The following is a 24626-nucleotide window of genomic DNA, read 5'->3' on the forward strand; positions in this document are numbered from 1 at the left end:
CATAGGGTGGTTCTTATTTTTAAGCTGACACCATCCCCTTACAAATGTGAAACCTTCAGCATCTTAACCACTAGATGCACTAAACAGTTTCTAAAGATGCCCTAAACCAAACAAAAAGTTCCACTCAATTGTTTTAGTATTCTTTTTGTAGTTTTGGGGACTACACTAAAATTTTGGTAGTCTATCCTTTCACTTGCTGCAGTCAAAATAAAGATCAAATGCATAGTGAGATGTACGTAAGATATCATTCAGCCTCTAAATGAAAGGCTTTGCCCTTATTTTTACAAGACTTGCAGTTTCCTCAAGCCAGGGATTTCCTGTGGGGCACAGCTAACCCTGCTGCAAAGTAAGCTTGCTGCTTTCATTGACTCTTTGTTTTTTAAAAGCTAGTATTCAGTAGCATCCATGTCCAGAGAATTTGAGTGCTTTAGTGCTTTGTTTGCTAAAGGAAAAGACTTCCTCTTCTAAGGCAATACAGGTGTAATAAGGATAATGAGGAGATATATTTCCTTGGTTTTTTTTTCTTCAATCTATGCAAAGGCTCAGTCAACACAACTTTTTATATTATTGGATCTGTACATCACCCTTGGTATATTACTTCCCAAGGTAAGAAATACAGACAGGCTTAATGCCTTTCCTAAACATATCTCTGCTGCCCTTGTCAGATGAGTGTGCATTGTAGGAGCTGTGGGTGCAGTGCAGGCACCCTTGGTTCTGTCTGCAGAACCGTGACTGCAAACTGGCATCTGCTCCTTCACCGTGTCTCTAAGGAGAGGTCTATGGTCAGGCAGTAGGCATTGTTGCAGGTCAGTAAGTCCTCAAGCTTCTCCAGTAGTGGCTAGCCCATAAGGCAGTACAGTGAATGGGCAAGTGTCATGGACATAGCCCATGTCTCCAGCATATCCCTGCTTTGCTTTACCTGCCTCAGTTTAAACTTATTTTCAGCTGTTGTGGGTAACACATTGTTTGTAAATCCGTCAGCTCATGACAATCACTCCAACCCTTTAGGTTATCAGGGATGTTGTGAAAGCAAATAGTCTTAATCCATGAAAATGAAGAGATGTGTGGCTCCTTAGTAAAGTATCCAACTGGAACCAAACATTTAGGGCTAGGTTTGCTTGTGCCTTTACCTAGACAAGTGGCAAAGGACTGCTTTGGTCATTATGCAGGGCTTTTAGCATGTAAAGCTTATGTGACTTCTCAGGCAGGGATCTTTCTAGTTATTTCACTTCCCCCGTTAAAGCTTTTGGAGTAATCATATCTGGGTGTCTTGGTTTTTTTCCCCATTCTTTTTGGTGTTTTTTTGTTTGTTTGTCTGTTTGTTTTTTTTTTTCATTTGAAAGGTCTCTGTGTGTCCACAAAGGCCAATGCAAAAAATGAGTCCTGTGATGTTTTTCACCTCTGTGATTTGCACGGAGACCTTGGCCTATTTCTCAAGTTATTGCTTCTTACTGGTGAAAATGTGTTTCCAGTGCTCGTTTTAAGATGATCTGCTGGTCTAATTAGTATTGATATATTTAGCATGTATACACACTTGTACCTCTTCATTAGAGCTAACGAAAGTCAATAAAAGACAGCTTAGCTTTAGAAAGACAAAAAGGGGGGTGGAGGTTGAAGCTATCTATAAACAGTGCTGTAGTCTTTGTGATGGATTGGGTGTAACGGTGAAGAGTGGCAGAGGTGAAACAGGCTTTCTGTTAAACAGGAAATGAGTGATTAACATTTTTTGTCCTACTGATCATAATTATTCCTACTGGCTGAAAAAAAAAAATACTCCTTAGTCTCTCTTTGCTCTAGTCCCATAATAAAATTTTAAGCTATTAGTCATTCTGACATTGTATGGATGAACTGCTACTTTATTCCTCCAAATTTTTTTTCAAATAATTTTAGTAAACTTTACTTATAATTGTGAATAATGTTTTCCTTGCAATAACCTGCTTGTGCTCTGCATTCCAGGACAGTTTTGCCTCAAATTGTTATGACTGCTGTGGTGCCTGCATCCCTCTAGAGTTGCATTCCTGTTAGAGCCCGTGGTGAATAATTGTGAGAGGGCTACCTGGCTGTCATGAATCACATCAGCCTTCCTCATGGCTTACTGCACTATAGATACTTCTAATGCTCTTAATTCCTTTGATGAGCACACCTTAGCAGTGATGCATGGTGCCAATCTTGCCTGCCCTGTCATTCATTCAGTGTGACATTGGCATAACTGCAAGTGTTCCCTCGCTTACCTTTCTTGAACAAAAGATAGTTTTTTGTACATGCAATGGCCTGTATTCCATGGGACTGTTTTGAAAGACTAATTATTTCCCTGACCTCTGATGTTTTATTAATTGAATCCTTTACCAGCTTTTCTATGATAGGACCTGGGACTGCAGGTTATGCATATGTCCTCCTGCTTTGCTGTTTTTGCATTACTGACGTAATTGCACGGCTGCTTGTGAAGGCCAGAGGTCTGGGAGTGCTTAAAGAGAGAGGAGAAGAAGCCCCAGTTAAAAGGGTATCTTGACTTTGAAACGTTCCTCTTCAGTGAGGCCCTGCGTCACTAATGAACTTGGGAAGTGCTTCTTTGTCATAAGCTATATATGTACATATGCATATATATACGTTCTATATTTGTGGAAAACAGAAATGTTTATTTATAAATATGAAACTCCTATATTTATCAAACACTTGTTTTCCGTCTGTTGGAATAGAAAGGTTGCAGCATCAGTTTTGTAATGGCAGCATTAGGATTTTTCTGGATCACCAAATATAGTTATTCCTGCTAGATTTAAATTCTCTTATCTGATATTTATTTCTTCCCTAATATTTTACACTTCACAACTTTTAAAGTTGTGATAAATGAAGTTGATAAATGAAGCTATCATTTATCCTGATTGCTATTTACCTTTTTTTAAATAACACTATATTTCCTTCCTATTGTTCCCTTCTTTCACTTGAAAATGGATAGATTTTAGACAAACCTGTTGGCTGTCTTGGCTTCCCAAATGATTTTACCAGAGGGAGGAAGGTCCATCCAACAAACCTCAGATATTTGTGTGCATTTTTATCTGCTGTTTTTCTTAGTCAATGTCACTTAGTTTCCTTTGCTTTGAAATTCTAGCAAATGTTTATATATTTGATGTACACTGTGTTGATGATATACCACACCTATATTGTGGTCATAGAAATATAAATGTAGTTATAAAACATAGTATTGGCATTGACATAGGACATTGTTAGCCTGGTTGTGGCTCTATCTTTTTTGGAGGTACAGAAAACATAAGAGTGGTCATAAGAAGTTTTGGTTGGGGTTATCATATGTGGAACACTATTCAGGAGTGTGCTTGCCCTGTGTGCATACTTCTCATACTATGAACCTTGTTCATGGTTTTTACATTCATTCTTTCTAAATGCCTGTGTAGAGCAAGTAGGCAGGTGTTACCATCTCAGTAGAAATGTCCAAACTGCCATTATGGAAAAGTGCTTCCAAGGAGTCTACCTAGAATGAGGAGGATATCTGGGGATAGAAATTGGAAATTACTCAAATGCATGTTAGTAGAGTTGCCAGTTCTGACATGTAGGAATGCATAGCCAAGTCTCTTAAACATCAGCGTCTGCAGCTGGGTATGTATTTTCTGTTACTACATACCATGCTCCATTGGAGAAAACTCCAGTAATTGCGTCCCTTGTGCCATATGTGGCAGCAGGATGCAACCTGGAGGATGGCCAAGCACCTTCGGTGTTCAAAGTTTTTTAGTCTTTGGCAGCTATGAGAAGGAAATGTGGGATAGTATAAATTTGTGGACTTGATTGCAGAATGTACAGGACTTATATTAATGCCACTGACATTTGGTCACAGGAAGCCTCTCTCTGTGCTGGATGTATGTATAGCAACCATATAGGGATAAGATGCAGTCTGTCCTGTTCTTGTACATTCATGCATGAAATAAGGGATGCATTGCCAAAATCTTATCATGTGAAACAGTTTATGGAAGTATGTCTATATTTGGAGATGATGTTTCATAGGTGGTGGTCTGGCAAAGACTCTCACTATGCCACCATCTGTAATGGAAAACACATAGAAACAGTGCAAGGTCCCTCTAGTAAGACAGAAGTATTTCTTCACATTTTCAGCTGATACTTCTTTACCATATAACAGTGCAGGAGAAAAAAAATGAAAAAAAAAAAGCACCTCCACAAGAACAAAGGACCCAAAAAAGCATGACCTGTTTGGGAGGAAATCCTGCTCTTCCACCTGCATGCAGCTGCAGGTGGCAAATTTCCAGCATCTTTCTAAATACAACTCTTTGACCTGAGTGTAAGCATCATGCTTTCTGTCCATGCTCTTATTGTACAACAGAGAAGGCTTCTGAGTGGTAATCAAAGTATGCCACAACTGGGTGGCAAAATTAGCTACTTCCTTAGCGTTTGAAGCCTCTGACACAGCAGCCAACGTGTGGTTGTGTTGGTGAACATTGTAGTATCAGGAACCCTTCTTCGAGAAAAATGTCACTAAGGCTGATTTATGAATATGTTATGTGCTGTCTGTTGATGAATCAATTTTGAGTGTCCAACACCAGCTCTGAGGGAAATCCAAGCTTCATGTGCAGCATCTACATCTGAACTTCTTGTATTTCATTGTCATTAGATAAGACAAACAGGACTGCCTTACATCAGACTCTTATACCAAAGGGAATTCTGGTAGGTCTGGAGTTACCAATGTTCTCTTTCCTCCTTGGCCTCTTCACCTAGCCCCTGCAAACTTGCCAGAATAGTTGGAAACCACAGTAGAATGGGTGCAGGCAGACCTACCTGTTTTGCCAGGCACAGTCTAACTTAGCCTTGGATAGATGCTACATGGTGCTACTTGCCATGGTTAGCCCCTGCTGCTGCTATCTGGCTTTTAATGCTGAACAAACCCAGAGAAAGTGTGCTAGACAACTTCTTGTCCTTTGCACACTTTCCTAGAAGTTTTAATGACGTCTTTTTTGGAGTGGTGCTTGCCACTGAGGCTCCAAGAGGAGGATGATTTTAGCATTTGGATCTGCTGTAGAGTCCCCACACAAAGACCTAGAGACAGATCTGGTGTCTTCTGTAATAGCATATGGAAATCCTGAGGTCTTCACTTCTCTGCTGCAAAGCTTTTGCTTTGGTGGTATCTCCACAGGGAGATTCTGCTGGTTCAGAATCCTGCTGTAAGCTGTCAATATCAGGACCTCAGCATCAGGACAGCTGGCTCATGTGCCAGTCACCACTGATCACAGCAGACACATCTCAACAGTGATAATGTTAGCTGGTGGATCTCTGACCTTCTCTCCTACCCATCCTCAGCCCTTTCTTTCCTGAGCATGTTCCTATTGCAGTATCCTCCAGCTATCAGTTAAAATACATAAATAAGCAGCCTCTCCTCTTCTGCAGAAGCAGTCTTGAGTATCATGTTCCCTGAAAGTTTCTCTTCAACCTCCAAATCTATTTCAGATATTGTTTGAAGAGATCTGAGAACTACAGTCAAGTCTTGTGATGCAATCTGTATTTGAAGTCATTTCAGCTGATGGTAAAATAAACTGACTGACAACTTCTGTAGACTACCCCCTTGGATGGGGTGTAGAAAGCAGTGGACTGCTGTGATGTCTTCTAAATGAAAACTTAGTGGGCAGTCATTAGACTTAATTTTAATAGAAATCCTTGACCTATGTGTTATGGAAGCAGTGTTGCTCCTATGGCCTCCCAGTTTGTTATGGCTACATCTGCCTCCGGAGACCAACTCCTGCCTTTGTTACTAATTACTATGGATCTCTTTCTGAGATGCCATGGTATGCTTTATTGCAATGCTGTCAGCATATGCACCTTGATAGCAAATCCACTTGTTTTCTAAAGTGTATTGACTGATGCATCCATTCTTCACTCTCCCTTTTGGTGGCTATCATGGCACTGTGAATGACTGGGTGCTGCCTATGCCCACGGGTGAGAGGGTGGGAGAGACCATGAGCACTTATAGGTGCTTTTATAAATAAATGTTGGATCTTGCAGCTCCTCAGATACCCACAGATCCTCACAGTTAGATCCTGCTTGAGAGTCAGGGGTTAAAGTGGGGTTAAACAGGAGCTCTGCAGCAGAACATTGCTCTGCTTCCCTCTCCTTTGGGTGCTCCAAGGGCTGGTGTGAAGGAAAGATGGCCAGTGTGACTGTATGGTCTTGCTTCAGTAAGTACAATGTTTTCAAGTGTAAAAAAGCTTTTGGATGTTTAGTAAAACCCCAAAACAATTTACTAAAAAAGTAATTAAATACCTTAACTTCAATTGTGATAGGGATATAATTTTTTCAGCAATTAGTTAAGTTAAACTTAATTTGTATGTTTTAGTATTAATATTGGGTTTAAATGCAGTATTAGATATCAGTAGGGCTGTTGGAAATGTAGGAAATGGAGATGAATGATATAAATGTGTAGATTCAAGGAATAATTTTCTTGGCTTCACAAGTTTTATTAACTGGTATGGGCTCATCACATTTCACATAGCAGATACTGGTTTTGCATATTTGGAATCTTAAATCAGCAAGTAACAATAAGCATATCCACAGTTTCTGGTCTGAATACTGAAGTATGGCATGAAGTAGGTTCACTTTATCCCAGAGGCAGAAACTCAATCCCAGGAAGCACTTCACAGGTGGCAGCAGCCCTGCTGCCATCCTGACCCAGATTTGGATAAAATTCCAGCATGGTTATTCTCAGTGTGATCTGTCATGCATCGCTGCTGCGCAGAGACCCACCTCAAAATGCAGATGGTTGCTTTTGGAGTCATTCAGGCCAGGTTTTGGGAGGCTTTGCTTCAAAGTCCAACTGAAAGTCACGGTTGAGGGCATCTTGCAGTGTGCTGGGGCTGATGGTGCCACCGTGTGCCCCAGCCACTGACAGCCACGCTGTTCCTCTGGCAGCCAAGATCCACTGCTGAAACTATACTTTTTTATCAGGTTGTGTTTACATCTGGCAAAGATTTGTAGACACAACATCATTAACAGCAGTGCATATTTTCACAAGATTTACCTCTTCAACACTTTTTCCAAGTTAGTAAATCATAGCTTCTCTAATGTCCTGCTGGCTGCGTGAAAAACAGGAATTTATGTAACAAGCTCTGGGCCGCAAACCTTTTCCTGTTAGGAAAATTTTTTTTTCATTGCTGGCAGAGGTAGGAGACAGCTCTGTTACTCAAAGAGCGACCTCAAATGTCCTCGTTACAATAATACCAGATTATAACATTTTTGATGACTAAGGAACAGCATCTTAAATATTTAACACTTGTGTTGCAGAGCAAAGGGAGCTGAACCTCATCATGGTGTTTTCCCTGCCTGATGTTTCGTGTGTTTGATATGCCTATTTTGATAGTAAACAGTGATCCTTAGCCAACTGGGTATGTTTACAAAATACAGTACAAAAATGAACTGGCACAGGAGGTTTTTTAATCAACAGCCGTGCAGAACAACTTTCTTGCGACATTTCTAGAGCTGGACTTGTGTCAGCCAGGGATTTGGCTGTGGCCCTTTGAGTGAAAACAACAGGCTGAGCCAGGCCAGCCTCACAAGGCTTCTCAGCCAGCCCCTGGGGCTGTGGGCAAGTCCAAAGATGGATTTTCAGGCTTACCCTCTCCATGTGTTAGCTGCACCTGGTGCAAATAAAATTCCAAGGCCTTCCCTAACACCCTGTTGCTAGATTGAGGATGATATTTTGATTGCAGAGTTACCTGCAGGGAAGAGATTCAGTCCTACTGGATAATTTGTAGGAGAATGGCTTCCTTTTGAAATTGAGTGAGGAAGCGCTCAAATCATAGAATCATCATGGAGTCGTAGAATGGTTTGGGTGACCTTAAAGATCATCTAGTTCCAAATTCTCCTGCCATAGGCAGGCACACTTTCCACTAGACCAGGTTGCTCCAAGCCCCATCCAGCCTGGCCCTGAACACTGCCAGGGAAGGGGACTTGTCTCTGGTGTTTGTTTAACTGGGATAAATTGTTAAAGATGGTTCTTTGGAGGAGAGGTTGGAAACGCTTCTGAGTCTAGGCACATGATTTGACTCGTTGCTGTGCTGGTTGAACAGCTAGCCTTGAGGCCATGCTCTGCCATCATCTGCTGTCAGGGAATGTCTCGTGTCCCTGTTTGGGGTGAAGCTGCACTTTTTGGGAGGGTAGTCTCAAGACGCTGGTGCCTGTGAGGTGTTGCAGGACTGTAAGAGCTCCTTGCTGCCCTCACCTATTGAAGGTTTCATCTTTGACCCTAGAGTAATCTCTGCTGTTGAGCTCTGCAGGTGGCCAGTCCTGGTTTGGCTGATTGGTTTTCTGTGGTCCAAAACATGTCATGCCTCTTGCAGGGAATTTGAGCCTGTTGTCTCTGATTTGAGCCAGGGCCCATGAGATAACTGTTCTCATCTTGCATGCTTACTTATGGTCTTTGCTCCTTTCTTCTGTCAGCGAGATGTATGGGGAAAGATGTGCATCTTTGAGAAAGTAGATGTAGAGAAGTGAAAGGGTAGGAAGACATTTTTGAAGATGCTACTGTCAGAAGCAGCACTCTGGGCTGGAAAATTCAGCAAATTCAGCACAGACCAGAGCAGTGGCTGTGTCCCTCATCCTCTGATTTGCCTCACAAGGCATACAAAGGTCCATGAGCTGTATCATCCTCATGGTTTGATGCTGTAGTGGGTGTTGGGTGTCAGGTTAAAAACTTAGGAGAAGATAGATGGGAGTTAATAGATAGATAGGAAAACAGAAAATACAGAACAGGGTGTTTGTAGGTCTGGCAGCCATTTACTTGTTTTGACATAATTGGTCAACTGGGTTTTTGGTGAAGATCAACCTTACTCTAGTGCTTTCTAGACAAAGTCTTTCCATTTTGGCTCTCCCAAAAGTTTCTTTGGACAAGTTGCTAAAAATTACTAAAGATGGAAGGCGAGTAGCGAATCACTGATTTCTCTGCCATTGAGGTCTAATTTCTTGTTTATACATTTCATGTGTTGTTTTGTGGTTCCCTCGTACTTGTTCTGCATAAATCACTGTCCTAGCACAGACCATCCAGGTGGATCTCCATGTAGACCATGCTGCTGTCCCACCCTTCTACCAATATCCATGGCTGCTTGTTTCAGCACTCTGTGAACTTGTGGCCTTTTTAGCCACAGTGTCAAGATATAGGAAAGCTTTTCTGTTGATACAATGTTTTTTACATGTGCTCAGCAGAAAATTATGAGGAAAAATATGTTCATCTACAGCCTGGTAAAGCACAGATTAGTCTCTTATTAACAGGTCAGCCTGTGGGTTTCCATTTTGGATTATTTATTTTTTTATTCTTTTTTTTGTATTTAAGAAAAAAACGTGGAACATTACTTATAGCTGAGGAGGTAACAAAAAGCTCCAGTACCACTGGTCGTTCTTGGCACCAGGTATCTGATGCCCTCAGGTATTAGAAGAGTCAATTTTGCATATTTAAAATGTTGATTTTTAAAGAAAAAGATGGTCTGAAGACTGAGGTTTTCATGTTTACATGTCTGTGCTCTTTGCATTCCTTCCTCTCTTATGATTTCTTAGGCAAGTTGTGATGTTTATTTATAAAAATTAGAACTTAGGCCTCAACTGGTTTTCTATATGTATTTTCTCATATAACACAGGTAATATAAACCTCACTAATGCTCAGTGGCAACAGTCACAGTTTGCATGTTGCAGGTTTGCAGGATTTAGTGATGTGCAGGATGAGAGTCCGTTATAAGGACCATAGAACGGGATTTAGCATTCCTGAACTTAGTGTAAAATAATAATTAAAAAATCCATAAATGGAGTCAGGTTCAATTCACTAGGGTGAAGCTGATAATGAGATCTTCAGTCATCTTCTTGGTCTTCTGGTTTATTTTGTCTCCTTTATGAGGAATTTTTATTTCAGAAAAGTTCCTTCAGTGTTTTATTTGACTTTCTATAATGTCAGATGTGATCGGGCCAGATGACAGACAAATTGACATGATGACTTTGTAAGCTTGTTTCAGCCAGTTGAAGGTGGTGAGCTGATAAAAGATGTTTCCATACTGGCATGTTTTCTTATTTTATGAGTACTCCTGTGTTTCTAACAAAATGATAGTATGTTTACAAAAGCAAATATTAGTATGCCATAAAAGATGCATATTTTCTCTATTTCTTACATGTTATCCTGTTTTTCAGAATTCAATCCGTCACAACCTGTCTCTGCACAGTAAGTTCATCAGAGTGCAGAATGAGGGAACAGGGAAGAGTTCCTGGTGGATGCTCAATCCTGAAGGAGGAAAGAGTGGCAAATCTCCTAGGAGGCGAGCAGCGTCCATGGATAACAACAGCAAGTTTGCCAAGAGCAGAGGCAGAGCTGCCAAGAAAAAAGCAGCCCTTCAGTCTGGTCAAGAGGGAAATGGTGACAGCCCTGGATCACAATTCTCAAAGTGGCCTGCAAGTCCCAGCTCTCACAGTAACGATGACTTTGATAACTGGAGTACATTTCGACCTAGAACTAGCTCTAATGCTAGTACAATTAGTGGAAGACTTTCTCCTATTTTGCCGGAGCAAGATGATCTTGGAGATGGGGATGTGCACTCCGTGGTATACCCATCATCAGCTACCAAAATGACTTCTACTCTACCCAGCCTTTCAGAGATGAGTAATTCTGAGAACATGGAAAATCTTTTGGATAATCTTAATCTCTTGTCACCTAATACATCAATGACTGTGTCAACCCAGTCTTCATCTGCTACCCTGATGCAGCAAACACCAGGTTACTCATTTGCGTCCTCAACCACAAGTATAGGCTCAGCAAATCCAGACTACAGGAAATTTACTTATGCTCAAGCTAGCATGAACTCTATGTCCCAGATTCCTATGCAGACTCTCCAAGACAGTAAATCAAGCTATGGATCGATGAGCCAATATAACTATCCTGGACTTTTGAAGGAGTTACTGACTTCCGATTCTCCACCGCACAATGATATCTTGGCATCAGTAGACACTGGTGTTTCCCAGGCTGGTGGCAGGGTGCTGGGCCAAAGTGTGCTGATGGTCACTAACTCGGTGATGCCAACTTATGGCAGCCAACCACCCCACAACAAAATGATGAACCCTAATGCCCGCCCTCACCAAGGACATAACCAGCCAACGCCTGCAGTTAATGGCCGTGCCTTGTCACACACAGTGAACACCATGTCACACACTTCAGGTCTAAATCGCTTGTCAACAGTGAAGACTTCGTTACAAGTGCCTATGAGTCACCCAATGCAGATGAATGCTATGAATCCGTATGCCCCCGTTAACAGTTGCAACGGCTACGGAAGGGTGGGAATTGTTTCCCTCCACCAGGAGAAGCTTCCCAGTGACTTAGATGACATGTTAATTGAACGGTTGGATTGTGACATGGAGTCGATTATCCGTAATGACCTTATGGATGGAGAAACATTAGATTTTAACTTTGACAGTGTATTGCCTAACCAAAGTTTTCAGCACAGCGTAAAGACAACCACACACAGTTGGGTGTCAGGCTAGGATGTAGTAGGAGGTAAGCTGTGCTTTTTCTGATAAATCTGCAAAAGAGCTAAAGGGAAAAAAGATGTCAAAATGCTTAAAATCTAGGAGGTCTTCTGTGTTGGCATTTGAACTGCCTCTATAACAGTCAGTCACTTTCCAGTCCTTTGTTAGTTTGAAAATCAGGTTTCCACTGGTGCATTATGATTGTTGTGTACCAACTTCTGTTACTTCTTGTGGAGCACTTACGTTTTGTCATTGATGTTTTAAACAAAAAACTTGCTGGTAACTAGCCAGTAATGAATAATTTTTTCCCCCTGTTTAAGGTATCTTAAATATAGTTTGAGCATATTTTAATAGATTTAATCTTCTAGTGTGAATGTTAATTTGTTCTTTTTGTTGTTTTTTCTTTCTTCCTAGGCTATGGTTAAATTCTCCAGACTTGTCTGACAGCAGGAACTGAGAAAAGCAGTACAAAGATGTCCTTCACCTTTCTTTTTAATTTTCTTGACAAAGCTGTGCACATGCACTGACTTTTTTGGGGGGTCTTTTTTTTTCTTTTTTCTTCCTTTCGTCAGAGTTGGCAGCAGAGAGAGTGTTTTCCTGTACAGGATGTTTGCCCAAGGTTTGCAGGTTATGTGCTGCTGTAGATAAGAACTGTGCCATTGGAAATTTCATTACTCTGAAGTGCCAAATTCACTACACCATATAATCACAGCAAAGACTCTTACTTACATCATGTCGTGCTTTCGGTTTTGTACAGTGTGATCTATAGAAGAAGAATTGTTTTCTAAGACTATCTGTTTTGGTCCAAGAAAAATTTATAAACTTTTGTAAGAATACTGTGATGATCTCATGCCCTAAGTGAGTTTAACCTTTGTTGATGTTACCTGTGTTTTGATGAATTGAGATAACTGTGGACTTGCCTTGCAGCAGTATGAACTACATTATTTTACTCAAAATTGCCACACATTTCATATGGGAATAGAATAGCCTGTTAAATATGATCCTACTAAACTCATTGACTTTTCAAGGCAAACAGTAGGTTAAATGCCATTTGGTAAGTTATCCGTATTCGTGTAAATTTATGCAAGAATATATTTCATTGTCAGACTAATGACTTTATTGTTGGGCTTAAGATAATTTTGGAATACTTTCCAAGCTATTTTTCTTATAATTAAAATCTACTTTTGTTACATAGGCAACTTAAAAAAAAATAAATCTGAGATCTGGCAGCATTCATAACCTCTCAATTTTGTACAGTATTTTAACTGGATTAAGTACATGTTTTTATAAATTTCCATAGCACTTGGGAGTGCTAATAAAGAAAAAGCTTAATAAGGATCTTGAATACAAAACATTTCTGTTTTGACATCCCTTTTTTTTGTTGTGTGATGTATAAATATAGACAACTTTATGTTTAGAAAGTATTTAATCAGTTTTATATATGCAGTTTTAGAAATGTCATCTGCTTTTATTATCATTTTCACTCTGACTACCACAAAGTGTTAAGTATTCATTGTTAAGATGCTTGTACAATGCTTCACATTTATATTTATTTCATGGAGGTCTCATAATGTTTGTGCACTCAAGAGCAGGACCTTTTTGTGGAAAATTCATAATTGTAGTAAAATGAATGAAAAAATTGTCATTTGTCATAATTAGCACTAGTTTCGGGGTTCATCAGTGTTTCTGTAAAGTAGTACATTTGAAGAGGAAAGAATGCTACCTTTGAGTGGGAGGCTAAAATTTCCGTGACACCTTATTGCAAGACAAAACATTATGTTGTCTTTTTTTTTTTTAATAAGAAAGATAAAGTAAGTGGCAAACTTATACAAATGCATGAGATTTAGGGTAGGGGAAAGCATTAATGAGAGAGATCTTGTTTCTGTGGAAAAACTTGCTCTTGTTGGCGTAGGCACACTGACAGCTACCAGAGCATTTTCAGGAGTGGGTCTTGGAATACATGACTTCTGATTTTTTGTAATTGCACGATGCAGTTTTTATGGATGTGTGGATAACAGGCCTCACCTGTCTTTTCACTGGTTGCTACACAACATTTGTGTTATAGAAATCCTTGGAGCTTTTTTATGCACTGACAGGATGAACAGCTTTTGTGCTAGGGCTGGCTTTTATGAAGGGGAGAATCAAATATTTTTACACTGAATTTTCTTTTGTCTAAATGGCTCATAACTGGAAAACGTTCTAATTGAAATTTATCTTCCCTGTAGTGATGGTGTATGGTGCAGAAAGAAACAGGATGTGCCAAGTAAATGAAGTTTAGTAACAAGCTATATATTTAATGATCCTGTTATGACTTTCCTAGGGCTCTGCAATGTATTTATTGATGTGCTAGCATTTAGCTCCCTGCTGGGCTTAAATCACTACTAATTACAACTGGTCCTACTTTTTTAGATATACTGTTATGGTTGTCAGCAGTTCCAGAGGCTGATGTTAAGCTGTCTTGTGATACAGGATCTCCCCCAGCGTGAAATCAGTCTTTGAACTTGCTTTGAGCAAAATCAAATGTTCTTAGTGCCAAAGCCTCAATGAAGCCACCTGCTTTTACAGGCAAATATCTCTAGTAGGATCTTCGCTATCAAATTCATTATCTCTGAAATGTGATAGTAAGTACTGGCAGTGGAGCAAGTAAAAGTCTCACATATAGGTTTCTGAAGATCCTTCTTTCTGCTGCGTGTGCAAAAATGTTTGCTCCCAAATAGGCACTGATACACATAGGCCAAAGTAGTCGTAAAATTCACATCTGCATGCAAAGAAAGCAGTACTCTATGGGGATGCAGCTGAACATGCTACATTTAACAATATACCTCCTTTTTATTATTAACTGCTACTGTATAACTTCCTGTAAACATATATTTTATTCATTTCCTTTTATAACTATGAATAACATAAATGTAGCCGTTCCTTAATTACAACAGTCTGTAGGAAGCCCTTTTAATTATTGTGAGAAAACAGTTGTAGGTAATCAGAGGTTTGGATGTGTGATCAATTTTTTTTTTTTTTTTTGGTGGTGCCATTCTATTATTTTGCAATTGTAATTCTGGAATACTGTGAAGTTTGGTGAAGGAGCATGTTGTCTGCCTTGAAAACAAACATTATGTGACCTCTAGTAATAAATCCTTTTTCAGTAAAAGTACCAAGTTTCTGGAGTAATTGTCAGAATTGTTGTAAATGATTGATTTGTGAATTGTGCAGATGATCTTACCTATGCAGCCTTGTTTTTGACTTTTCTCTGGTTTGTACTGTTATTAAAAGTTTATTGTATTATAGAGCTGTTCAGATATTTTAAATATAAAGATGTATGGTTTCCATAATATAGCTATATGATATATGTTTAGGTAGTAGATGCATTAATTGGAAAGCTCTGCTTTGATAAACTGACAGTTTGCCTACACTTATAAGCAAAAATCATATTGCTTATTATTGGCTTAAATCAACAGAGCATCCCTGAGAAGTTAAAATTGGACCAATTATAAAACAGTATAAAATTTGCACTTGTTAAACCACTGGATGTATGTTAGTACTTTTTTATTTTTTTACTGATTTGAAATTCCTATTTTCATTATGAAATTGCTTGAATTCTTAATTTATGACTGATTTTAAATAAGGTATTCTCATTATTATTATTATTATTATGGTAATCATAATGTAAGATGCAGCATGGTTTATGCAAGCAAAAAGCAAATTATTCGACATTAAAACTGGCCTCTTTTTTGAAGGTGTTCCACAAACCAGCAATATTATGAAAGATTGGCATGTACATACTGCTAGTTCTATTTGTGAGTGGTGTGACAGCTCTTCAACGCTTCACTGCTCTTACTTAGTCACATTGCAAAATTAAAATTCATATGTGGATATTTTCAGAAAAAGTGCCTGATGTACTTCTACAGACACATGAGAACAATCCCTGACAATTTGTTGTATAAAGCCATAAATGTATATAAATTATGTTTAAAAGGTTTTGTGTCCTTTCTTGTATACAGAGAATGAGATTTGTATCAGTATTCTACTTGTGATTAGTAATCCTTCTACTCAGACTTTGTTGTAATCACTTTCCTTACCATGTAATCTTTTTAATGATGATGATCCCATTTGGACAATCCTGATGGCATTAGCAATTTTATACAGAAAAATACCTCATGGTACCAAGTTTTGCCTGGTGAGATGATAACATATTAATGAGCAAACACTAACTGCAGAATAGTTAGCAAATTTTCCATTACTTGGTATAAAGGAATTTTTCTCTTTTGGCATTGCTTCTGGAACTGGAACTGTAGCGGGTACAGGAACCTAACAGGGCTGTGTTACCAGTGTTCTATCACAACCTAGTGTGCTAAAAGTAACTTGTTTACAAGTCTTTGAGACTAAACGCAAGAAGAATCCATGCCTAACTCCTAGGGCTCTTGAGATCTTTGTGTAGAGATGTGTCATTTGTTACTGGAAGCTGCATTAGGTGGCATCAGACCATGTTGCCAATGCTTCAACAAACGTAGTTCAGAGAAAATTACAAAAAAGTCCTGAAATCCTTTCAGAATGGGTATTTGTAAGTATAAGCTCTTAATAAAATTGCTATGACATGAGATGGTAATTAGTGTATCAGAATGTTATGTAATACATTATTAAAGAAGAAAAAAAAGGGATGCTAACATCCATCAAACCACAGGAAAGAATTAGGCTTTGAGTGCAAATTACATGTTAGAACCTAATGCTATTAAATGCGGGAGAGAGTCAGCTCTGGAGCGAGATTTTTCTCTTCCCTCTACTCCCCCTGTTAAAGCAAGGCAGTCCACAAAGCCCTCTTGACCCTCTTTGCCCTGGTTTTCACCTCTTGCCTTCGTCTGCCCCTCCTGAAGTATGTACCTTTTCTCAGAGTATGTGTTTTCTTTGTCGAACATTTGTGATACATAGGCCAACTTGCACGGTGCCGCTCCTTTGGCAGCCATGCTTTATGCTGTGGCAGTGGGAGCACTGCTGATGTGAGTAGAGAGAGCAGGAATGTCTAATTTTTCTATTTTTTTTTTTTTAATTTAGATTGTATTTCAAAACAGAGCTGGAAGAAAGGATGAGAGGCTGCCAAAACAGACAGCCAATAACACCCACGCCACAGTTGTCTTGTGAGGCCCAGATTCCTGCTTGCCTGCAGGTGGGGAGGGAGAGTGGTGGCAGAAAGCAGGCTTTAAGTGAATTGCTGGCAAAAAAAGCCAGTTTGATCTTAAAGTGAGCAGAGATAGACCTAAAGAGCATGAAAGAACGCATTGCACATAAAAATAGAAATTTTTAAAGATCGCTAAAAAAATAATTTCTACTTGTACTTTGCAGTTCCATCTTTATTTTAGCTTCACCCTTCTTTCTTCAGCGCACATTTTGGAAGTGTTTTTTCATGTTAGGGGAAGCTGAGGATATCTTTCCTGACATTTTGAAAAGGCTGACTTCTGGAATGAGAGGGTTGTAACATCTAAAGAGACTCTATTTGGGTGTTCGTGAAGCTGTTGTTGGAAAGGATGCACATTTAATTGGTACATGACTAGTTACTGCTGCCAGGAGAGATAGTCAAAGCTTGTCTCTTGAGAAGGGACTGGCTAGCAATTTATGCCAATCTGGCAACAAGGGATTTGAATTTGCTGATCAAGCACGGAAACCTCAAAGCATACTTGTGCTCTGAGTGAGTTCTACGTCATGGTAATAAATATGTTTTTGTGCAGAAACATCAACTACTATGTCATGACAATTGATAATCCAATTAAAACTACAAATGACATTAAATCTTGCAGCCATTTATTGTGCAGCTGGTGTGCAAAGATGTGGTTTGTGAAGATCCTTGGAAGGAATAACTTGCAGTGATCAGAGCTGGGGTCATGCCCACTGCTGGATTGCATGCAAATCTCTGTTTGTTACCTGGTGATGTTTTGCTTTGGGTAATGTTCTGGCATGTGCCAATATGATAGCTAAAATGAGGAGGCAGGGACAGCGCCCCATCTTATTTTATATTTTTCTACTTGCTGTTGGACCCTGGGGCATTCAGAAATTTTGCATGTATTTTTTGCAAGTAAACTTCTTGTGTGGGTGTTTATCACTGAGGTGGTGGGAAAATGGATGAGGGCTTCGGGCAGTACAACTGGAGGAGCATTACAGGAAGCTTCTGATGGGTATAATAGGGCTGTAGAGTGAAGAAGCAGACAAAGAGTTTGTTCATAACTTGGAACCTCAACATTTTACATCCTTCCTGTCTGCTCCTCTACAGTTGCTCATGCCACCCTTAAATGAAGAGGTCTTTCCATGCAAGATGAGTGAATGTTGGCCTCTTCTCCTAAGTAACAAGAAGAAAGAGGAAATGGCCTCAAGTTGCCCCAGGGAAGGCTTAGATTGGTTATTAGGAAAAATTTCTTCACTAAACGGGTTGACAAGCATTGGAACAGGCTGTCCAGGGAAGTGGTTGAGTCATCATCCTGGGAAGTATTTAAAAGTTGTGTAGATGAGTCACTCAGGGACACGGTTTAGTGGTGGACTTTGCAATGCTGGGTTAATGGTTGGGCTTGATGGTCTTAAAGGTCTTTTCCAACCTAAATTAGTCTATGATTCTATGGTTACATTTCCTTCTCAGTACCCTAGAGGGACACTACCTGAGCAGGCAACTACCCAGACCTTGCACAAGAGTTTTAGAATTTTTTCAGAGAATTGTGTTTGGCAGGAATGTCTAAATTGTTTCTGAAATATTCAATCAACTTCAATCAAGTGAGAAGAGCTAATGGAAAAGCCCATTATAGAAACGTATGTGCACTGGAAAGGGGGAATGTGTGAGAGATTCTGGGATGACGACGCACATTAAGCGGTTGCTTCAAAGGCTGAAGAACCTCTCAGGGGTAAGGGCTAAAGCAGCAAATAAAAGAGCTTCCTTTCTGTTGGATTTTGAAGTGTCCAGTAACAGCCACAGATGCCACAAAATCCTGGCCCGAATTGTTGCTTGAGTGTTTTTGACCAGGTGAAAACAAGTGATGAGCTGTGAAACGCTGTGAGAACTGGAGTTTCATTTCAGGAGTCCAAATAAGTTACCACTTCCTGCTCCTCCCTCTCTTCCTCCTGCACCCCACCAATTTACAGCACTTGAGAGGAGTGTTCCTGTTTGTTTTTTGTATTTTCTTTTTAAAATATCTTTCCACTCTGCTCAGAAGAGTTGGACTAGGCAAGGCCCTGTGCCCTCCTTTTATCTCCAATGCCAAAGGCTGAGCTGTGCTAGGAAGTTCTTTGCCTCTTCCTTCCTCAGCCCATACAACAGATCTCTCAATTTAACACCCAAATGAGCCCCAAAGCCAAAGTTGATTCACTCAGTGGATAACACCAGGAGCCCTTTGAGGTGGGAAGTTTTGTCTGCTGTGACTCTTCTGCTGGGAGGCTTCTGAATTGAAAATAGCCTGGGATGACAGGGGAGGCCCTGGGAAAGGGACTTGTCTTGGAGCTATTCAGTTGTTCCACTACTGGCCCTGTCTCACCCAGCCTCAGTGTCCTTTAACTCTCACACCCTTGTTGATCTTCAAAGCAAGGCTTTCTGAAGAGGGCTTTCTGAGTAGGGTTTCCACGTCCTGTTCTGCCACGGGCAAACACTGCTAGTATAAGCACATCTGTCTGGAAGTTTATTTTCAGCAAAAAATAGGAAGTATGGTCCTCTTGCCTACGGACTCTTTGAGCAGCTGGTTGTCCTCATCTCAGTGGTCCTGGTGTGCTAGGTACAGAATGCCAAGAGTCTGCTGGTGACTGAGAGGAACATCAGCCAGATGGGGCTACTATTTACTCCAAAAATAACATTGAATAATAATATAATGATATTGGATATGCTAGACTCCAACATAACTACTGGGTGATCTGTTACTTAAATAGGACTTCATACCAGATAAATTAAGTTAAAAAAATGGTGATGATGGTCTTCGAAAGGGGTGCTAGCACAATCGTAGGAGCTGTGCTTGACTTCCAAGTGGGGTAACTTCAAAGAACATGTGACACAGACTCAGTAGCTGTGTGGAGTGACTCGAGGAAAATGGCAGCCATGTTCCTGCTGGAGGAAGCTGTGCTTCACAAATGTGCCTAAGTCAGCAAGCATGGGAACATGAGTGATCAATGTGACCTGTTTGGATTTTCAGTTGCTTCAGAATTTTCCTCATTTAAGTTCCTCAGACAACTGGGATATAACGGAAGTCCTCAGTGCCTACCCTGATTTAAAGGGTTGATCATCCAAATGTGAGTAATACTTGGCTTTTCCATATTAGGGAACCTTGCCTTTCCTCAAGAACCTGTGTTGTTCAATGAGTTTGAATAGTCAGCAAAAGCAGTTGATAACCTAAATCACTGAGGGCACAGGTATGCAGAACAGTGAAATGTCAGGATGTGCCAAGAGCTGCGGAAGGGTTTCAGCATGTTTTGTGATACGTTGATAAACCAGCAGATATGATTAAGTGTTGAAAAATGTGGAAAAATGCACAGGGGAGGAGGGACGAGTGAACTCTGGATGAGGTGTTACCACCATGAGAAAGATCTTGGAGTCGTTGAAAGTATTTCTTCTAGATCTCAGCTCACAATTAGCTGTGGACAAAAAACCCCACAGTAGAAATAATAGTAGGACTAGCAGAGTTCATAGCAGGACTAAATAGGAGAAAGGATGAGGGAGGGTAGGTATAGATGAGTAAAGTGATAGGGGTTTGTAAAACTGTGGATGCTGTGGAGAAGGTGAATAGGAAGTGATTAATCAGTATTTCTTGTGACACAATTGGGGGCACCCAATGAAATGATCAGACAGCAGGTTTAAAACAAACAAAAGGAAGTGCTTCTTCACATAGTACATAATTAAAATTTGGAACTCGTTGCCATGGGATGTAGTGAAGGCCAAAAGTATAAATGGGTTAAAAAAAAAGATTATAAAAATTAATACAAGATATGTCCATCCAATTAAATACAGTGGTCCAAATGCGGCCCATAGCTCAGGAAGTCTGGAAGCTTGGAGCATATACCAGGGAAGGGATTACTCAGTTTGTGGCTGGTCCCTTGTGCTCTTTTCTCCTATGCATCTGCTGCTGGCCACTATCAGTGACTGGACATTGTTGTAGGCGGACCTTTTGATCTGACCTTACAAGAGTTGTCTTCAGAGTCTTAGTTATGCTGGGAATAGGTACAATCAGAAACAGTTGCCTAACACCCGTCCATGAAGAGGTTTCAAACATCCACGTGTCCCTTTCCAATTCTCTGTAAGTGATCATGGATATTGTGTTGGGAGTCTTACTGGATACTTTCACTGGGAGGCATCAACTGGAATTATGTTCTCACCATAATAAATTATGATGTAACAAATGCAAAATTGCCAGTTAGATTTTTTTAAGCTTTTAGGGCAGAAAAAAATGCACAGAAATATGTCAGAGGAAGACAGAGCACGGAGAAACAAAATCTCTGTTCATCCCAAGCAGCTCTTCTGTAGCAGCTATATGGAAGCTGTGCTCAGGGCAAGGATAAGACAGTGTGTTAGAAATCCCATGCCTCCTCCCACACCCATGACTAAAGCACTGCTTTTTTTTTAATTTTGTTGGCTGATAAGGTGTCTTAGTTTTGGTTTGGCTCCCCGCCAAGTCCCCAGGACCCAGTGAAAAGCCTCCTTCCCCCTGCCCCTTCTCCGGCAAAGAGCGAGAGGAAAAAAACTATGAAAAACCTGAAATAGCAGAACTATAGCAAAATATATATATTTACATATATCACAGTTATATACAGTTACAATACTATGTACATATAAAAAGAGAACCCCAAACACCCCTCAAAGGGACAGGGAACAAGGGACAAAACCAAAAAAAAAAACCAAAACAGGAATACACAATCAATAAAGAACTAGCAAAAGAAAATGTTAATACTCCCCTTGAGAAAACAGAATCGTGCCAAATGCCCCTGCCACCCTCCGCCTCCTGGATCAGCAGAAACAACAGGCCCTGCAGGGCCTCAACTCCCAGATGAGCAAGACCAGCCACAGAGACCTGCCGTTCTAGAATCCACTGGAAAAGAAGTGGGGAGAACCTCCCCTTTCTTTCTTATTTATACCCTTACTTACATAAAAAATAGGAGGGAATACCAAGACAGAGGCACTTCCTTGGTTTCGAGCTGGTCACCAAGGAAGGCCTAGAAACCAGACCATTACATAAGGGGTTAAACTTATTCATGTGGGCGTGTGAAAGGCTTTCAAAGATACTCAACAGTGATACTGGACAGTGAGCCTAGCAGTACTGGTCCAGAAGTAATGGTGTGTCAGTGGTAGGAGCTTCTCCAGTGCTGATAGCCAGGGTCAGCCAGAAGAGAAATGTGTGTCAAATATACAGTTTTATTGCTTTTTAAATATTTTAATGATGTATAATGGAATTCCAGTGGAGGACAAAACAGCATTTTCTTGCCAGATTGATAGTTTGAGCTCTTTCCTTTGGATGTTAACAGAATGACACCAGGCTTGTTAACTCACAGTAACTGATTAAGAGATGCTGACCTAAAGGTGAAGGAAAGGTAAATTTCATCCTGTCTGGAGCTTAAATCAGCCCATTATAGGACTTCATGTGAAGAGACACTGAGTAGACATTGCAACTGAGTCTTGAATGCCAGCAGCTATAAATACCATGTGAGAGTGAATTTATGCTGTAGCTCACCAGTCAACATGCAGGAAATCACAGACTTCACTCACGTGTTGAAAATATAATGCTAATGGACTACTGTATGCATTCCAAACGTCACTTTCTTTCCTTAGATCTGTGTCCAAAGCTGCTTCCTCTGTGAAGTCTGATCAACACTGACTCTTCTCAAAACATTCAAAAAGAATTTTTAAGAAAGCTGTCACCTCTGTATGTTCCTCTTCAAAACTACATGGTTATTTTCTCTAAATTTCCACTATTAAAAGAAAATGGAAATATCTAAACCTCCATAAATGCAAACTGTAAGGTGTTTAAATTAACTTAATGTTTGGTACCTCAACTGACTGAAACCTGGGTGTTTTAATATATTTTAAATTGGATAATAGAGGACCATGCATTTTATAAAGCATTGGTTAGGCTTTATTATCAAGCAGATCCATTCTCTCTTTCCTGTCTTTTCTCACCCACCTTCTCGTTGGTGATAGGTTTGGCAACTGTTTAGTGGCACTCAAATCATGTGTGCAATGTCCGAAACTGGGCATCCAGAGTTCCTTCCTGTTTATATTGGCATCTGCTATTATTTAACAGCTTTTCTTTTGCCTGCTTTGATTAGTAGTGTTCTCAAGGTGTGTAGCACTTTCCAAACATGATGAAAATAATGCTATTTCTGAAAAAACTTGCAACTGACAATTCGTAGTAAGCAATAGTTTTGTATGACCGGTTCTGAAGGCTTCCATGTCTCTCCTCAAAGTTTCCTAGTTTGTCCTGAACCCTGTTTTGACTGCATTAGCCATTAGCAACATTAAGATATGTTAAGGTCATTATGAGAACTTCAGGAAGCTCTCTGCCACCCATTCCAGAAGCTGTGCAGACACTCTGAAGCTATTACAAATGCAAAGTGAAACATGTAAGCCTACTCCCTCTGAATAAACTTAATTTGGAGGTGATTTGTATCAACTTTTTTTTTTATTAATTTTTCGGTTTTTTTCTTTAACTTCTTTTTTTCCCTTTTTCTTTTTATTTATTTTTTTCCCCCTCGTGTGCAATGATGTGGTGCTACTTACACAGTTACTGCATCTTTGTGGAGAAGTTATGACTTGTTGCACCTTTGGCTGGGTAAAGAGAACACACAACATAAGTGACCCTGACAGCTCCTTTATTCACTGTGTTACTGTGCATCCTCATAATCTGACTGAGGAAGGCCTTATAATTCCGTAATTTAAGAGGCAGTTACATACCAACATCACAGTTGCCTTTTGCGCATTAGTTAACTGAGTGATGATACAAAGCTGTTTCTGGCAGCCAAGGGGATGAAATCCAGCTGGCAGACCTGCTGGCGCAGGGTCTCAGTCAGCCAGCCCTGCACGCTCTGCGTTCCTGGGGCTGCTGTGCTAATTACTGGAATGCGATTCCTACCCTCGGCACAAGGGGAGAACATGAACCCTGGCCAAGAAAGGCTTGCCTAGCCCATTGCCAAGCCCATGGCTGCCCCCAACTCTGAAGGCTACTCTGCTTAGGTGACTCACTGCTGCATCGCAAGTGCTTCTAAGCTGCCCACTGAGAATCCTGAGCCCCCCCTGCATGAAGGGAGCGGTCCTTGTGGTGCTCACAATGGCACTGATTTTCTGGGGTTTTTCTAAGGATTTGGTTTACCCAGTTGGAAAACACTCATCAAAGGCAGGAGGGTGATCTCTGATTCTGTGTGTTCAGGTTCCTAGAGGCTTTAGTGGTGCAGACATAATAAATTGCGCTCAGCAGCTGCAAGAGCAGACTCTAACTTCAGTGACACTGCAAACCATATGAAAACAGCATCTGTGCTTACTTGGGGTGCTTTCTATCCGTTGAAAAGGTGACCCACTTCTCTAGGGGACTGTCATTTTTTTTAGGGCAATACTGTTTTAAAAATTCCTAAGTGTTACTTTTTTAAGGTTAAGATATATTAACCATATTGGAAAATTATCTACTTATTGCTCAGTTGAGAAAGGATTCTGATATACCAATAGGAACATGTTTAATGACTTATTTTTTTTTTTTTTAAAGGCAAGACAAAAACATGTCTCTGATCAGTGAATTTAAATAAAAAAAATAGTCTCTATTCCTTCATGCTCTTTTAGGTTATAGACAATACTGAAACACATTTCATCTATACATTTGAACAAGGCATATCTTAGTTACTAGGTTTGTGTGGAGAAATAACTGATTTGGTTTCAAGAAGACACAGTCCGAAAGAAATCCAGTAATGTGGAGCATAGAGATAAACATACTCCTTGACAGATGATGGAAATCGAGGGGGGAGAGGCTTCTGGGCTGCTTTTTATTACATTTATATGGTCTTCCGCTCTTCGAAGAGATTTATACTCCTATTTATCAGCATTGTATATGGCAGAATGGGGTCCTATTGGGCTGGGTGTTGGAAAAACCTTCTCCAGGAAGTCATCTCTGATTTGCAGCCTTTATGGTCTTTGTTGT

At 40.2% G+C, this 24626-nt stretch overlaps 1 protein-coding gene across 1 annotated transcript in view; it reads left to right on the forward strand.

The window, feature by feature from the left end:
• Positions 1-16105, forward strand: part of FOXO1 (forkhead box O1) — a 65494-nt gene extending 49389 nt beyond the window's left edge. The window contains exons 2-3 of the mRNA XM_064645732.1: positions 10177-11530; positions 11917-16105. Coding sequence (XP_064501802.1) covers positions 10177-11517 — 1341 coding nt within the window. The 3' untranslated portion in view covers positions 11518-11530; positions 11917-16105. The remainder of the gene's footprint in view (positions 1-10176; positions 11531-11916) is intronic.
• Positions 16106-24626: the final 8521 nt, after the last annotated feature.

The sequence above is a fragment of the Pseudopipra pipra genome, chromosome 2, assembly GCF_036250125.1.
Source record: "Pseudopipra pipra isolate bDixPip1 chromosome 2, bDixPip1.hap1, whole genome shotgun sequence".
NCBI lineage: Eukaryota > Metazoa > Chordata > Aves > Passeriformes > Pipridae > Pseudopipra > Pseudopipra pipra.